At 40.3% G+C, this 17,301-nt stretch overlaps 5 protein-coding genes across 7 annotated transcripts in view; 4 read left to right on the forward strand and 1 right to left on the reverse strand.

Annotated features, from left to right (window-relative positions):
- The window catches only part of LOC115625854 (solute carrier organic anion transporter family member 5A1), a 32,552-nt gene extending 27,354 nt beyond the window's left edge, over positions 1-5,198 (forward strand). For all 3 annotated transcript variants that reach the window (XM_030521060.1, XM_030521061.1, XM_030521062.1), the window contains 6 exons: positions 62-1,110; positions 1,740-2,564; positions 2,630-3,044; positions 3,107-3,258; positions 3,478-3,607; positions 3,680-5,198. In XM_030521060.1, the coding sequence (XP_030376920.1) occupies positions 62-1,110; positions 1,740-2,564; positions 2,630-3,044; positions 3,107-3,258; positions 3,478-3,607; positions 3,680-4,613 (3,505 nt within the window). In that variant the 3' untranslated portion in view covers positions 4,614-5,198. The remainder of the gene's footprint in view (positions 1-61; positions 1,111-1,739; positions 2,565-2,629; positions 3,045-3,106; positions 3,259-3,477; positions 3,608-3,679) is intronic.
- A 4,494-nt stretch (positions 5,199-9,692) lies between these two features.
- Positions 9,693-11,070, forward strand: LOC115625970. The gene is made up of 5 exons (XM_030521214.1): positions 9,693-9,813; positions 9,874-10,179; positions 10,232-10,377; positions 10,530-10,796; positions 10,861-11,070. Exons 1-5 carry the CDS (start codon positions 9,765-9,767, stop codon positions 10,963-10,965), a joined length of 873 nt encoding a protein of 290 aa, XP_030377074.1. The 5' UTR covers positions 9,693-9,764; the 3' UTR covers positions 10,966-11,070.
- Positions 11,071-11,115: 45 nt separating this feature from the next.
- Positions 11,116-12,975, reverse strand: LOC115625969 (transcription initiation factor IIB-like). The gene is made up of 3 exons (XM_030521213.1): positions 12,491-12,975; positions 12,199-12,433; positions 11,116-11,577 (listed from the first exon to the last, which is right to left on the reverse strand). Exons 1-3 carry the CDS (start codon positions 12,905-12,907, stop codon positions 11,288-11,290), a joined length of 942 nt encoding a protein of 313 aa, XP_030377073.1. The 5' UTR covers positions 12,908-12,975; the 3' UTR covers positions 11,116-11,287.
- A 2,462-nt stretch (positions 12,976-15,437) lies between these two features.
- On the forward strand, positions 15,438-15,958 carry LOC115626041 (cuticle protein 7). The gene is made up of 2 exons (XM_030521292.1): positions 15,438-15,446; positions 15,512-15,958. Exons 1-2 carry the CDS (start codon positions 15,438-15,440, stop codon positions 15,956-15,958), a joined length of 456 nt encoding a protein of 151 aa, XP_030377152.1.
- Positions 15,959-16,849: 891 nt separating this feature from the next.
- On the forward strand, positions 16,850-17,273 carry LOC115625904 (accessory gland protein Acp62F-like). The gene has a single exon (XM_030521134.1). The coding sequence runs from the start codon at positions 16,888-16,890 to the stop codon at positions 17,185-17,187; it is 300 nt and encodes a 99-aa protein (XP_030376994.1). The 5' UTR covers positions 16,850-16,887; the 3' UTR covers positions 17,188-17,273.
- Positions 17,274-17,301: the final 28 nt, after the last annotated feature.

Here is a 17,301-nt window from a genome sequence, read left to right on the forward strand (position 1 = left end):
ATGACTATTGTCCCACAACTCCAGAAGAGCGCCTTTTGTTTACTCTACATTGTATTTGCAGGCGGCAGGAATCAATGTATCAGATGACTGGCCTGTATTCAGAAGCGAACAGCGGTGACGACAGCAGCATAGATGCTGCCCAGGATGCTTCCAATGCTAGCGAGTTAGCGGCCCCGGCACACCCACACCCACATCCACCACATTCATCGATCATGGGCACAACAACGTCGACAACGGACAACGTTGTCCTTAAGTGCCACAGTCGTCAGCCCTCGGCGGCGGCCAACAATCGAGCCAGTGGTGGTGGTGGTGGTGGTGGTGGCACCGCTGAGCTCGACGATGACGATGATGAGGAACAGTTTCGGTCTCGGGACTGCGGCATATTGTCTTGTCGGCCGTATGGCATCCAAAGATTCGCTAGAATTAAGATATTCGTACTACTATTGTCCGTGCTGGTCATGATGCAGCAGGCATTGAGCTCTGGCTACATCAATTCAGTGATCACCACGATTGAGAAGCGCTTCGAGATACCCTCCAGCTATTCCGGCCTAATAGCCTCCAGCTATGAGATTGGCAATGTGATAACCGTTATATTCGTTAGCTATTTGGGGAGCAGGCGTCACATACCCGTATGGATCGGCATCGGTGCCGTCATCATGGGCATTGGCTCTCTGGTGTTTATGGTGCCGCACTTCACCGGCGAACCCAATCCAGGCATTGCCATTTTGAACAAGTCCAGCGATAACATATGTCGCAGTGCCTTGGTGCGAGATCAGGACATGGATTTGGGCCGGCTATCCAGTGGTCTGTCCAATCAGCCACTCGCACCGCACACCCTGCGCGAGGATAACTGCCTCGAGGGTAAATCCTCAACGACAGGACCTGTGCTCTTATTCGTCTTGGCCCAACTTCTGCTCGGCTGCGGCGGCAGTCCGCTCTTCACCCTCGGCACCACCTATGTGGACGACCATGTGCGCACCGAGAGCTCGTCCATGTACATTGGCTGCATGTACAGCATGGCGGCTTTTGGACCTGTCGTGGGCTTCTTGCTGGGCGCCTATTTGCTCTCCTTTCACATGGACTCGCTGTCTTCCGCCGTCATATCGATAAGTAAGTAAAAACTTTCAATTACAGCTATTACTTCTTGTATTTCTTTGCCTCATTCAATATTTAAGAAGAAAACAATTAAGTTATTACCGACTATTAAAGGAATATAATTAGAACCAAAAGAAAACATTTTATCGAAACATACGTAACAGAATCGGAATTAAATTGTTGTGTGGCTCGTTTCCTCTGTAATATGAATGAATGGGCCAGATATTTATTTAAAAACCTGTATAGACGTTCCCCAGACAGCCAGAGATGGTGCGATGGAAACATAGCCTTAATCCCCAACATAATTATATTCAATCGAAGATTTAGTCCAACTATCAATCGTCTTATCTTTAGGGACATACCAGCTGGGATCCTCACAAGTTCATTCCTAATTTCATGTTTCTTTAAACGAGCTACACATAAATCTATCATTGATGGGGGATAAAGGGATAAAGGTGATCCAAGTAAGGTCAGAATTAGATGGGGTTATCTATTGACTCCCAACTAGATAGATGGCGAGCAACAGACGTTTTAAGGCTGTTCAGTAGAGTTTTAGAAATAAGAGATTTTTTAAAAAAGCTTCAATTACATTTTCCATTTAGATCTTTACCTATAAACTATAAAGGCTTCCTTCTTCTTTATAGCGCCCGGCGATCGTCGCTGGGTGGGCATGTGGTGGGGCGGCTTTCTGCTCTGCGGTGTTGTGCTGCTCTTTGTGGCTGTGCCCTTCTTCTCCTTCCCAAAGGTGCTTACGCGCGAGAAGAAGAAGATTCGGAAGAGCAGTGTAGTACAACCGGCATTGCCGAACAATTCGAGCGCTACGGATGAGCTGGGCAAGGTGAAGAAGGAGATCGTAGCCGTTACCACAAAAGAGGAGGAGCCACAGCCGCGCGTTGACACCGGCTATGGCAAGGACATTAAGGACATACCGCAGTCGATGCTGCGTCTGGTGAAGAATCCTGTCTACATAGTCACATGTCTGGGCGCCTGCATGGAGCTTATGATCGTTTCCGGCTTCGTCGTCTTCCTGCCAAAGTACCTGGAGACTCAGTTCAGCTTGGGCAAGAGCCAGGCGAATATTTTCACGGGTTCGATTGCCGTGCCGGGTGCCTGTATTGGAATCTTCATTGGCGGTTGCATATTGAAGCGCTTCCAGCTGAAACCGAAGGGCGCAGTTCAGTTCGTGCTCATCACCAACGTCATCTGCCTGGCCTGCTATGCGATGCTGTTCTTCCTGGGCTGCGATAATCTGAAAATGGCTGGCACCACGATTCCCTATTATACCAGCTCGAAGCAGGGCACATTGGAGCCGTTTCAGGTCAACCTGACGGCTGCCTGCAACTTTGGCTGCGAGTGCCTCACCAGCGAAGTGGAGCCGGTCTGTGGCAACAACGGACTCACCTACTTCAGTCCCTGTCATGCCGGCTGCACAGCCTTCTCCTCCAGCTCCAATTATACCAACTGTGCATGTAAGTAGCCGTTCATAGCCCTTCATGTAACACCCAATGATGCCTGATTGCTTGCTTGTTTTCAGGTGTTCACGCCAATATTTCGAGCACCATTTATCGTGGAGCCGGTGGTAGTCAGGCTCAGGCGTTCACTGATAGCGATACCTTTGCCGAGGTCACTGTAGTGCCTGTGGCGACGGCTGGACCCTGCGCCACACCCTGTCGAACCATATACCCGTTCCTCATTCTGCTCTTCTTCATGACCTTCATAGTGGCCTCCACCCAGATGCCGCTGCTCATGATTGTGCTGCGTTCGGTGTCCGAGGAGGAGCGTTCCTTTGCACTGGGCATGCAATTTGTAATCTTCAGATTGTTTGGCTATATACCAGCGCCTATACTCTTTGGCAATCTCATTGACTCGACATGTTTGCTGTGGAAATCATCGTGTGGCGAGAAAGGCGGCCGCTGCCTCATCTATGACATTGAAAAGTTTCGATACAAGTGAGTGCAGTCGAAGCCTTCTATTTACAGAATTTCACTGATGAAGCTTCTCTTCTATACAGATATGTGGGACTGTGCGCCTCCGTCAAGCTGGTGGCGCTCTTTATCTTCATTGTGGATTGGTGGCTTGTGCGTCGACGCAAGCAGCTTGAGAAAATGAAGCCCCTGAATGCCAGTGATCCCATTATTGGCTCAATCATAAGTCTAGATAAACGTAAGCAATAAACAGTGCTAGCATAATAATAGAATGAATGTCTTTTAAATAGGCCTTAAGACTAACTAGGAAAACTAGACTAGACCAGCTAGAAAGAGCTTGAGATAAGAGAACAGGCTCTAATCTTTTTAAGCGATTGCTAAGCTCGTTTACATTCGAATTTAGATGTTAAGCTTAGTGTCATGAGCATACATACTGACTCCTTTTCCATACTTACAGTGTTTGAGGAGAAACTCACAGGACATGGCGAGCCGAATGCAAATCGTTTGAGTGGTGGCGAACTAATTATTCCCAATGATGTAATGCGTCACTCGCGCAACGATTCGCGCACCATGCAACAGGATTACGGGTAAGTCTATCGAATAGGATTTGTGGTTGCCATCGAGTCGTTTATCTATAGTTTCTTTCGTTTCCCCCACAGCTACGATAAATGCGGACACGTGATACCAGCTGCCAATACCTGCAATCTGCCACAAATGAAATCGAAGAAACATTTCCGCAGTGCCTCGTGCGATGTGAAAATGATCAAGAGTTTTGCCAAGGATCACAATACGCCCGAAACAGCCGCGGATGGGGCGGGCGATAAGTATAAGAATCTCAAGAAGCTGCAGACGCACACCCGCAACCACTCCACAGACCTAAATCCGCACGATCTGCGCCACAAATTGGCGCGTGACGATCCCACACTCCCAATTCGCTACATACAGAACCAGTTGCGACCGCAGGATTGCGCCGAGGAGGACGACGACGATGAGCTGACCACGGGTTGCGGCCACTTCGTGAAGAAGCATTCGCGGAATCACTCCTACGATCAGATATATATGCCAAACAACATACGTTTCGATGCCGATTTCCTGCGCCATCCGCATCACCACAGCAATGCCAAAAAGAATGTGAATGTCCTCAAGAATGTGATGGCGGAATCGAAGCTCAAGAACTCCAACGAAATGGAAGGAAATACTGGGCTGGGCTCGCGTGGTCATTCGCGCAACAACTCCAAGGATCTGAACATTAAGGCGGCCGTCGTTGGAGGTCCTAGCCAAACGTCAAGCAGCAGCGAATCAGCCGGCCTGAACATACTGCGGCACCGTCGCACCAATTCCAAAGATCTGAACTACACCATGCTGCCGTGCAGCTCGGAGACAGTGGTGCCTAATCTGCCAGAGGTTGCCACAGCCTCAACCACAGCCACATCCGCAACAACAACCACAACCACCGCCCCGCCGCACATTCGTCCGCCACACCCACACACCCGCAATGCCTCGCACCATAAAATTCAAATCGATGATGATCGCAATGAGCTTATCAACGATGACAACGACGAGATGGACGAATCCGGATCGATGCGCTTGTAGTTGTTGCCATAGCGGTGGCGTCCTGTCCTTCGTGCAACATGTTCCTGTGCTTAATGTAGCAGCCTAGAAAAAGAAAAACAAAAGAAAAAGAAGGGGGAAATGTAACTTTCACATTCTCACTTAGCTGTTTAAGTAGATTTTCTCTATGCCACAAAGGCCGCCTACCCCCACACATTCCAGGGTCTCTTTTAGGCAATATACAGATTAATATAGAAACTACAACAACAAAATGCTATTCACGTTATTATTCCTGACTAAGAAAAACAAAACAGAACCAGCAGCTTTTGTACTTACACAAACAAACAAAGAAGTGTTCAACTTTTCAACAACAACAACAAACAACAACAACAAATTTACTTTGCTCTTTTATAATATCGATGACCGTTCAAATCTGGATTTAGTTTGGAGTGTTGCAATAATACTATATACGTACACGTACCGTGTCCTAGGAAACCTAATTTATTGTCTAAACATTATGAAGCGGTGTATTTTAGCTGTAGCCCCTTGTGATAAGCATAACTTGTATTGTAATGAAAGAAGAAAAAAACGTAAAAAAAACAAATATAAAATAGCTAAGAAAACAAACTATGGTTTAGCTATAATTTTGTTCTAGACTACAATTAAATCTGCAATTTATATGTTTAGTTCCAAGCCCATTCTTCAACTTGTTGGAGAATCAATTATTAGCATATGTATGTATAATAAATGCTCTTCATTCATTGGCACTTTGTGCAGTTTCGGTTTCGCACTAACAAAAATAAGTCTAGCATTGGAATTATGTGGAAAATTTATTTAGCAACTGAGATGTTGATAATATTGAATGCAAACAATTGTCAATGGAAATTGTGCTGTGAAATGATGTGTGAGTCAATAATAAATGAAACGTATGTAGGAAATGAGAAGAATTCATAAAGATAAGTAGAGCAAACTGAATGATAGATACTATATACATACATACATACATGAATAAGTATAACAAAAATATAGCATAGAGATAGATATGTATGTACACGCGGCCCATATCGATGGAAAATGTACGGGTTGTCGCATGTAGGCAGAATTTTAAGCCTAAATCAAATTTTAATTTCTTAATTTTTATCTTTTGAGCAGACAACTAATGTTCAAGGTCTGTGCGGCCGAAATGAGTGTTAGATTTAACACAGAACGACGTACTTTAAATGCGATAATGCCTTAAATATCTCAATTAAGTATATATATATGTATACATATAAGTACGCATCTACATGCGTACGTGGTCATATAGTTAGTTAGTATCTGTTAGATACTATCATATGCAACTTAGTTATTCCAATTGGTAATTTGCACTTTCTCTACGAAATTTTCATTATTTACGTTTCGTTATGCATTATGTATTATGAATATGTATGGCAGATTAGTACATAAGTGATGCATTCTACATATACATATATGTGGACTGGATTGCAGAAACCACACTAAAGGATAAATCAAGAAAAGAATAAGAGTGTGTGTGTACGCTATATACATAGTTATACAAATATACACCGCAACACAATTACAAATGATTCGGGATTGTATTGCAATACAATATCGTATATGAATACATATACACATATAGACACATACATATATTTAAAAGCGATTTTAATACAGTTTAGCTGCGTATTTCATAGGTGCAAGTAAATAACTATTTTTAAGAAACAGAATGAAATATTTTTATTTAGTGAAAATATTCAATGAGTAATTATTATTGTAAAATGAAAACATGAGACTCCTGACAACAAAATAAATGATACCTAAACTAGAAAATAGACAAAAATAAAAATGACTTTTTATTGAGAGACTGAGAGAGGATTCCACTAACGAATTTTAAATGGAGGGCGAACAAGATGTATCGTTGAAGCACTGTAGCAGCCATAACGAACAAATTATAAATTATAACAAATAAACATATACTTCCACTGGTCCAACTTCGTATCCCTAGGATGCGCCGAATTGCAGTGCATATACTCGACTATTTCAAATAATCACTCAAATAAATAAAAATATAATTATTTGAAAATAAATTCAAACGGCTGCTCTCCTCTGCGCTTCTCATACGAGGTACCTAAGCAAAGCCACTTCAGCACCAAAAGCCCAGTAAATTAAATAAATAAATAACTAATTATTTTTGGAAATTAAATTCAAAAGACTGCCCTCCTCTGCGCTTCTCATACTAGGTACCTAAGCAAAGCCACTTCAGCACCAAAAGCCCAGTAAATTAAATAAATAAATAACTAATTATTTTTGGAAATTAAATTCAAACGGCTGCCCTCCTCTGCGCTTCTCATACGAGACACCTAAGCAAAGCCACCTCAGCATCAACAGCCCAGTAAATTAAATAAATAAATAACTAATTATTTTTGGAAATTAAATTCAAACGGCTGCCCTCCTCTGCGCTTCTCATACGAGACACCTAAGCAAAGCCACCTCAGCATCAACAGCCCAGTAAATTAAATAAATAAATAAATTATTATTTTTGGAAATTAAATTCAAACGGCTGCCTTCCTCTGCGCTTCTCATACTAGGTACCTAAGCAAGGCCACGTCAGCACCAAAAGCCAAGAAAATCAAATAAATAAATAATAATAATTATTTTAAATTACATTCAAATGACTGCCCTCCTCTGCGCTTCTCATACTAGGTACCTAAGCAAGGCCACGTCAGCACCAAAAGCCCAATAAATTAAATAAATAAATAAATTATTATTTTTGGAAATTAAATTCAAACGGCTGCCTTCCTCTGCGCTTCTCATACTAGGTACCTAAGCAAGGCCACGTCAGCACCAAAAGCCAAGAAAATCAAATAAATAAATAATAATAATTATTTTAAATTAAATTCAAACGACTGCCCTCCTCTGCGCTTCTCATACGAGACACCTAAGCAAGGCCACGTCAGCACCAAAAGCCAAAAAAATCAAATAAATAAACAATAACAATTATTTTAAATTAAATTCAAACGACTGCCCTCCTCTGCGCTTCTCATACTAGGTACCTAAGCAAAGCCACTTCAGCACCAAAAGCCAAGAAAATCAATTAAATAAATAAATAATTATTATTTCAAATTAAATTCAAACGACTGCCCTCCTCTGCGCTTCTCATACTAGGTACCTAAGCAAAGCCACTTCAGCACCAAAAGCCAAGAAAATCAATTAAATAAATAAATAAATAATTATTTTTGGAAATTAAATTCAAACGGCTGCCCTCCTCTGCGCTTCTCATACTAGGTACCTAAGCAAGGCCACGTCAGCACCAAAAGCCAAGAAAATCAAATAAATAAATAATAATAATTATTTTAAATTAAATTCAAACGACTGCCCTCCTCTGCGCTTCTCATACTAGGTACCTAAGCAAGGCCACTTCAGCACCAAAAGCCAAGAAAATCAATTAAATAAATAAATAATAATTATTTCAAATTAAATTCAAACGACTGCTCTCCTCTGCGCTTCTCATACTAGGTACCTAAGCAAAGCCACCTCAGCATCAACAGCCCAGTAAATTAAATAAATAAATAAATTATTATTTTTGGAAATTAAATTCAAACGACTGCCCTCCTCTGCGCTTCTCATACTAGGTACCTAAGCAAGGCCACCTCAGCATCAAAAGCCAGGAAGATCAAATAAAAAAATAATAATTATTATTCTAAATTAAATTCAAACGACTTCCCTCCTCTTCGCTTCTCATACTAGGTACCTAAGCAAAGCCACTTCAGCATCAAAAGCCAGGAAAATCAATTAAATAAATAAATAATAATTATTTCAAATTAAATTCAAACGGCTGCCCTCCTCTGCGCTTCTCATACTAGGTACCTAAGCAAAGCCACTTCAGCACCAAAAGCCAAGAAAATCAATTAAATAAATAAATAATAATTATTTCAAATTAAATTCAAACGGCTGCCCTCCTCTGCGCTTCTCATACTAGGTACCTAAGCAAAGCCATTTCAGCACCAAAAGCCAAGAAAATCAAATAAATAAATAATAATAATTATTTTAAATTGAATTCAAACGACTGCCCTCCTCTGCGCTTCTCATACTAGGTACCTAAGCAAGGCCACGTCAGCACCAAAAGCCCAGAAAATTAAATAAATAAATAAATTATTATTTTTGGAAATTAAATTCAAACGGCTGCCCTCCTCTGCGCTTCTCATACTAGGTACCTAAGCAAGGCCACGTCAGCATCAAAAGCCAGGAAAATCAAATAAAAAAATAATAATTATTATTTTAAATTAAATTCAAACGACTGCCCACCTCTTCGCTTCTCATACTAGGTACCTAAGCAAAGCCACGTCAGCACCAAGAGCCAAGAAAATCAAATAAATAAATAATAATTATTATTTTAAATTAAATTCAAACCACTGCCCTCCTCTTCGCTTTTCATACTAGGTACGTAAGCAAAGCCACTTCAGCATCAAAAGCCCATAAAATGAAATAAATAAAAGTTATCATTTTTTTATAAACGTAAAGCAGAGAAGCGACCAGCAAAAACAAAAATATGTATAATTAAAAGGAATACTTAAGCTAACAACCAACCGGTCATTGTAGCGAGTGGAATGGCGGTTCATTTGTTTTCCAGGGTTTCCAGAATCAGGTCTTCCCATCCAGTGACAATTCGTAAGTCTGATGCATCTGATTTGTTGTTTTTTGATCTGTTAAACGGTTTTCATTACTGATAGCAGTTTACATTCATATTCGAAACGAAAAAAGAAAACCATATTCACGTTCAAATAAATATTCGGCATGGAACAATGTTGGCAAACACACCAAAGTGTTTGCCAAAGCTTCTTCTCTTAAGAGAGTCAAGTTAACAACCACAGCAGAGTTTGAAAGCTTTGCCACTTTTCAAAGCTTGTTGATAAAAAACTGCTCAATAACTGTACAAATGGGATGAAGAATTGAATATATAAATATTAAATAAATAAACTACTTGTACTTCATTTGTGTTTGATGATATTTTTCGACCTTAGCTTTATTACTGAACACGGATAGAAACAAACAACAAAATTTATAGTTAAGTTCAAGTTTTCGTGGTACGGCAACTACTGATTGATAACTTATCTGGTTATAACTGTTGTAATATAAGTGTCAATAAACCAGGTGCAAAAAGTACAAACGAAAAGATAACATTTAGTTTAACAAATGGAGCGTTCTTCGGGCTTAAATATGTTACAAGCTGAATTGGTCGCTGGTGCGTATACTAAATATAAAATATTAATTTCGATTCATCAACTGTGAAATGCGTTCGCAGCCAAGGCACAAATCGTGCGATTGGAGGAGGAGAATGTCTTACTGCGTCATCGACTAAATCGCATATCCAGCGATCAAAGCACAAACGCCACCATAAACGTGGAGGCCAAGATCAAGGCATTTCAGTTGGAGGGCGAACGCGATTCCTTGCTAGAAGCATTGCAACAGCACAAGAAGAAATACAATAGGCTCCATGAGGCCTACTTGGATAAGGTGAAGCGCTGCAAAGCGCTGGAGGAGATGTTCAAGCGACAGAAGACGCTGACTGGCTTGGTCATGAAATCGGCCTTGGATCAAAGGCATACAGGTTAGCGAGATTGCTGGTTGGTAATCAATTCCACTCACACTATCAATTGCAGAGCAACAAATAGTGCAGGAGAAGCGCCACTCGGCGCAAAATCAACGCACTCAAGTGGAGCAATTGCAATCGAAGATAGTTAAGTTACAGGTGGCCCTGGATGAGTCCTATGATATCATCGATGAGATGGACTTTGAGTTGGAGAGCGTGAGTAATCGAATACAATTCTTGAGTAATATTTAGTAACATTATTGGCGAAAGAGAAATAAGAATAAAATATAACAAAGTCATTTAATAGCCTCTACATGTTTACAGAAGATTTCATTCTTCTTGATAGTAAAAACTTAATTTAATTCCAGATCGACTTTCTTGAGATGGAAAATCAAAGATTACGCGAGGAATTGGCCGCCATTAAAGCGGAGAGAACAGCAACCAATAGTGCAAGTGCTGAGAACAAGGAAATGCCGGAAGATAAACCTATCGAACCACCGCCACCTTATGAAGACCTTGATTCATCGGCACGTCGCCGCTATAGACAGGAGGTGGCCTCTTCTGAGTGCCAATCTTGCTTGGTGCCTGGTGATGCCGATCCCTCGACGCTGGAGCGTGTAGCTCTAACGCATAGCGTAGGTTTTGAACATTAATCTGATGTAGATAAGTAAAGTTACTAAAAAGATTTAAACCTTACAGTTACTGCAAACAATCGAGACGGAGAGCAATGCCCTTAGACGAGAACTCTTGCGTTCCCGTTGGCAACAAACCGTGCGCAAAAAGGGGGAGCAAGAAAAACAATAATGCAGAGGAATGGAAATAAATGGAATTTATGTATAGTTTATGTACAATCTGTATTTAACAGCTTTAAGATAATTCACATCTTAAGGATAAACCCTAGACTAGAAACTTCAGAACAGCATGCTTGATTGAGTTCTTTAAGTGCGTATATCATTCGTTAAACAAAGATCTTTATTTTGTCTGTAAGTTGAATATGAGAAGTCTTAAATTCTAAAATGAATTGTGAACGAATTTATAAATGGATCATAAAGCTCTAGCTCCCTAGCCTTCATCGTGACTTCTTGAATAGAGAATGAATGCATTGGGAATTTAAAACCAACCCATACTATATATCAAGATTCGGCATGGGCAACATGGAGCGATTAGTGCCGCGGGGCAAAATCTTATCCAGGTGATCCAACATTATCATGTAGATGGTGTTTACTGTAGTCAATGCGACTCCGGCTACACGGGCTATATGTCCGGCCTCGCGATGGTACTCCGGAGCAGCAGTGTGGGTGGCCATATAGATAGCAGCCGAGGCAATGGACAAGGGTGAGCGGCCAGTTAGTTCATAAATCTCCATGGAATTTGAAGCAATTTGCATGGCAACAGTTTCCATAGAGACGGGAACATCTGCAAGAATTGGAAAGTTTGGGAATCAACACCAGAAGAATACGGAATTATTTCATTGCTAAAACTATTTCGAAATTAATTTCGAGCATCATTTAAAATCATCTTGACAATTTGAGGTCGTTAATTCTTTTCATTTACTACATGTATATAGTAAATATTATTACATTTACTAAATTTCTAATTTGATTGCCTGGCCGATTAGCGATTGTTCTGTCTATCTAGAATTATGTGCTTTATTATATATTATGTGAATTATTTATTTCTGTACTTCTTTCTAATATTTAAATCTTTTCCTAAAAGTTGCTGTTTAGATGCTCTCACTTGTTCCAACTGATTTATTGTATATCGAATATCCTTCTTCCTTTGAAAAGCCTTCCAAACTGACATTCCATCTGAAGTCCGAGCGGTACATAAAGATCTAACGTTTCTGCAAGGTGTTTGGCTTTTCGTCTGTGTTCACTTTTTAATTGTCCCCCAAGACGAGACGGACGGCTAAATTCACTTTTCAAAACCCTACTAATCCTATCCTTAGTTAGTACATGAGGCCAGCTAGCTGTCAGATGTTGCGAGCACATAAGACTTAGATAAGGTTCTTCACATCTATTCATGAAAGCAACGTACCCAAGGTGGAGCAGAAACGCGTCATAAAATCCTTGCTGCCAACCAAATCCAGGTCCAACTTAAGAGCAGTCATCAGCTGCTTGTAGGTGCGTCCGATTTCCTTTTTGCTGGAATTGCAAATGGCGCACACCTCCTTGAAGCTGCGCGGAATGTTCTCCTGACGACAGGCAATGTAAATGCAAGCCGCACATTTGGCATCCGTGCTGCGTGTCCGGATCAGCTTCGAATCGTAGATCTACGGGTCGATAACACAATATAGATATGATACCATAATGTGTCCGTTTCTACGCACCTGCTTGTACAATGCCTTGGCCCGATCCCTGACCTGTTCGTTTGTGTTTAGGCGCTTAACCATAACCGCAATGACGTCGAAACCACGCTTTATGGCATTATTTGTGCCCAACAAGACGCGACGTTTTATGTAAGTCGGCAACTGGTAGTTGCCATCCCGGCTCATGGGCATCGGCCCGATGACAGTCGACATGTCCTCGCCATTTAGCAGGGGATCACAAATGGCGCCCACGCGACACGGATCTGTACCTGTGGGCTCAAGGAAGCGCCACTCAGCCGACACATTGATAGCGTGCTCCATAACCACCAAACCGCATTCGGGACAAATCAAATCTCCCGCGCGAAAGTCCTCAATTAGATCTTCCTGTGGATGGTCTGGGCAATGCGGCCGAAACTTGGTCATGTAACCTGGATTCATGGTGAAACCAAAAAACGTATTACTTTTTTGAATAGAAAGCACAAATCTATCTCGAAATTATTTTAGTCGTAAGAACTCCAAATGAATTAATTTTAATGGCAATAACAATGCCTACTGGAAATTCTCTACATTAGGTCCAGACTCCCAGAAATACACAATTTCAACGCGCACTTCTTTAAATACATATTTTTTAAACTAAATTTTATTTAATTAATATTTTTTTAGCAAGCGCACATACAAATAAATGGGTATTCCCACAAATTGTAATAAATACAAATGTTTGAGAGTAGCAAGCACAATAAACACCAAAAGAAGAAACAAGAAACAACAAAAAAAAGCCGACACTACTACAAAACTATTTAATAGAAATTATTTTTAGGGATGAGAATAATTTGTGAAGACAATAATTTAGTTAAAACATGAATTTTCAACTTTCTTTAGATCAATGCAAAATTTCAAGCAAACAAAATTGTTGTTTTAAAACTACATACACATATGAATTTACTTTATGAATTATTTAATTCTACTTCAAGTATTTAAAACAACATAAATAACACTTGAACAATAATCTAACTATAAGTGAAACTAGGACTTTAGTCTTATTTTTATTTGTATTATTTATAGAAATCTCTTGGCAAGGTCGACGGATGTGTTCTCCTTAGCTGATCCTAGCTATCCATCCTCCTTTCTCGCGTCGCTTCAAAACCCGTTGCGTTTCTTTTAATTAATTTTTTTCGCATTGCATACTTTTGGGGGAAATTTTCACAACCAGTTCACGCAGGTCTTGCATGGTGTGCTAGTCTAAAAGCGAAGCCAAGCTCTCCTGGCATAGCAACGGTTCCTCTGGATTATATCTTGGCCATTGTAATGTACATGCTGATTCAGTTCTTATTTATTTATTTGAAAATTTATAGCACATCAGATATCTTAATAGATGTCAATCTAAAAACCAAAGGGCATTTTGTAGTTCGAAAAATCACATCTAAGTGGATCAAAATCGAATTAACCCCACAAAAATGGCAGACTTTTTGAACGGACCGATTGTAATTCTGCTTTGAGGAAGACTCCCTGCGTCATTTTCTTGTATTTCACGGAGGCGAGGCAAAGAAAAGCGTACCTTGGCATCTCCGTGTCCATTTACATTTTTCTATAGGTAGCGCCCACCTCTCGTCTGGGCAGGGCTGGGCTCAGATGCCTAGCCACTAATGTGTTAAGCTTCAAATGGTTCGAGTATGCAAATTATGCTTTGATTTTGTGCTCAAGTGTAACCTAGTTTTGTGGCATGTTGCATTCAACAAGTACGCATACCAGATATTGTTGAGTTGAATTAAAATTAAAATATTCGTTAATGGCAACAAACTAGTTGCGGTAATCAGAAGAGCCGTTGCCGCTATGATATGTTGCAGACGATCTGAGTAATTGCTCGATATTCGGACATACCCACAAGTGTGAAAAGATTTAACAGTTATCGTGTTGTTTGTTGGTCGATATTCAAGATTTGTTGATTACCTGTGCATGTGCGTGTTTTCCTTAATGAGAAAATTATTGTTCACATAAAACTTGTTCAGTGTGCAGAAGCGTTTTATACCGTTCATACTTAAAACTTTAATTATTTCTACGATTTTTATGTATTGTGAAAATTCATCACAAAAAAGTTCTTTAAAGTGGTTTTGAAACTTACGTAAAACATAAAGTCAGCAACAGACTATCTTTTCCTATTTTCCTATTTGCAACTTTTTAATATTGAACAACGACCTAAATAATTAATTAATGCTTTTGATTTTTAAATTGATTCAACCACCTGTAAATTTAGCATTTTAGCTGTGCGATGTTTCATTTTTAAATTCAAAGAAACGAATTTCCTTAATTTATCCAGAATTTGAAGATAAATGAAGATGAAGAAGGGTTGAACATTTTCTTATATGTATCAGAGTCTAAATGGATGAAACAGAAATAAGGAAGCAGGGCTGACTGAGACCATATGAACCACATACAAGTATACTAGCCACATTATTTTTTATAGCCCCAATTTTTAATAATGTCCGGTATTATTCTCAAAATTCATCAACATCGGCGCAGAATATCATAACTATCTTAGAAACGAATGATACAATAATGTTTATTCCAGAGAGCGGAAGAAGAGGAACGGGTACAGGGTATACAAGAGTTGGGCGACATTTTAATTTGGATTCATTGATCATCTACTTATACAAATTTCGAACACCCCATAGTCATTTGAAAAGCTTGCAGCGAACCAAAAAGTTCAGCTGACCAGTTTCGGAGCACTTTGCAAGATTTCTTGCCTAATTATCATTATTATTGGTAGACATTTAATGAACGCGTGCCACAGCACTTCAATATCGACTCAAGATTGCCACATCGAAGCCGTTGGCGGCTGCTAATGAGAAGCATATAAAAACACCGAGGACTCCACCGATTAATTACTTTGAATTTGGTCTTGGTCGCATGCATATGCGAGCGTTCTGGACTTGGACCGAGTAGACTGACTAGAGACTAGACGCACCGAACAATGGAAAAGGTATGTTTGTTCCAGGAAGATATTCACAACTCTAAATAACTCGTGCAAGGGTCTTTCGCATACAGCTCTTCGTTATACTCTCCATTGGCCTGTTTGGCATGGCTTGCGCCATCGAACTGCAGCCAGAGCTCGACTACGGACCAGTGGCCTATGAGTTCCATTGGGCCGTCCATGATGAGCACACGGGTGATATCAAGAGCCAAAAGGAATCGCGCAAGGATGACAAGGTCGAGGGCATCTATGAGCTAATCGATCCGGATGGCTATCGTCGTATTGTCCAATACAAGGCGGATGACCACAACGGCTTCGAGGCCATTGTGCAGCGTGAGCCGACGGATATTAAGATACCCTTACCAGAACCGAAAAAACTGATCGCTGCGAAGGTTTTGGCACCGATCGCACCAATAACCCCACTCGTGCATTATGCACCCAAGCCGCTGCTAAAACAGGAATCTCTCCCTGAGGGCAATTATGTTTCGGTTTCAAGGCCCACATCGCAAATCAAGTACTGATTGGTTTAAAAGATTTTATAAACTGACTTCCAAGCTCTTCCATTGCAAGACTCGGCACATATACATACATATGTACATACATACATGAATGCATAAATACACACACACGCACTCATACACTTACCAACAGGCATAGCCAGCATTATTGCATTCTTCACATTTAAGTTATATACATATACGCCATTTCTTATGTTCAGCAACCATTATGGAATCATATCATATCATAAAATAATATCCCAGAATAAAGATGAATTTGTTCGAAAAACGAACACAAAAATGATGAAGCTGTTAAGTATTACATTGCATAACCCTAGGACCCACGCAAGCCATTCGTCAAAATTCTAGAAAAGTGTGCATTCTTCACGTAAAAGCGTTATACCGGAAATGTTGAACGGTGTACCCCAACGCTGAATTGACAAAAGAAAAAGCTGTCGGCGAGCAAGCCCAACAGTGTGTCCAAATAAATAAAAAGAAACAAAAAATAAGAAGAAGAGGGAACCCGCTCCTGCAGTTTGTGGGCGTAGTATTGGAGTAACATTGTTTCGTTACTAACTTTTCGTAAAATTGACCAATTTGAATGAAATTTATAAAAAGTAGAGATTTTTAAATTATTAAATTTGTAATTAAAAGTTATTATATTTTCATATCAGGCAAGAGCACTACATTTAACAGTCCACTTTTTTTTTCCTGAGTTCCTATTCAATTGAATGCGATTGTATTGGAGGTCGAGGAGCGTGAATTAGCGTTTGGTAATACGAGTATGATCGTCTGGGGCTCCAGTTACAAAGTCAATTAAGTTTTGCAGCTGTTTTCTGTAGAAATATGTTTCTTGCGATTTGCATTAACGGCGTATATGAATTTCAGCTGCATTTCAAATCGGAACAGTTGGTGTTCAGATCGCTTTGAGTCCACATTCATCGGACTTGGATATGAAGGCGCTTTTCGCGCTTCTCCTATTGCTGCAATGGATGGCCTTCGGTCTCTGCGAGGTTGATTGCACCGAGAATGGCACCAATGTGGGCTGTGGAGGAGCCTGTCCAGAGACATGCATGGTGAAGACCGTCCTTTGCACCCTTGAGTGCGGTGCGCCGTGCGTTTGTAACCCAGGATATATTATCGATGAGTCAAAGCCTGCCTGTGTCTTGCGAAAGGATTGTCCACCTATTAGCTATAAAGCAAGAAAAATTAATTATTCTGTGCGAACGTTCAAGAACTTTGGTGGTGGGTGAAAAATACACACAAAATGCTATTTGTTTTTAAATAAATACAAATAAATAAACTTATCATATCCAATTGGATAGAAGAGCAGCAAACAGTTCAACGAAAAGTTTCATGTGAAGAAA

The sequence above is a fragment of the Scaptodrosophila lebanonensis genome, unplaced genomic scaffold (assembly GCF_003285725.1).
Source record: "Scaptodrosophila lebanonensis strain 11010-0011.00,11010-0021.00 unplaced genomic scaffold, SlebRS2 tig00000080-arrow-pilon, whole genome shotgun sequence".
NCBI classification, from domain to species: Eukaryota; Metazoa; Arthropoda; class Insecta; order Diptera; family Drosophilidae; genus Scaptodrosophila; species Scaptodrosophila lebanonensis.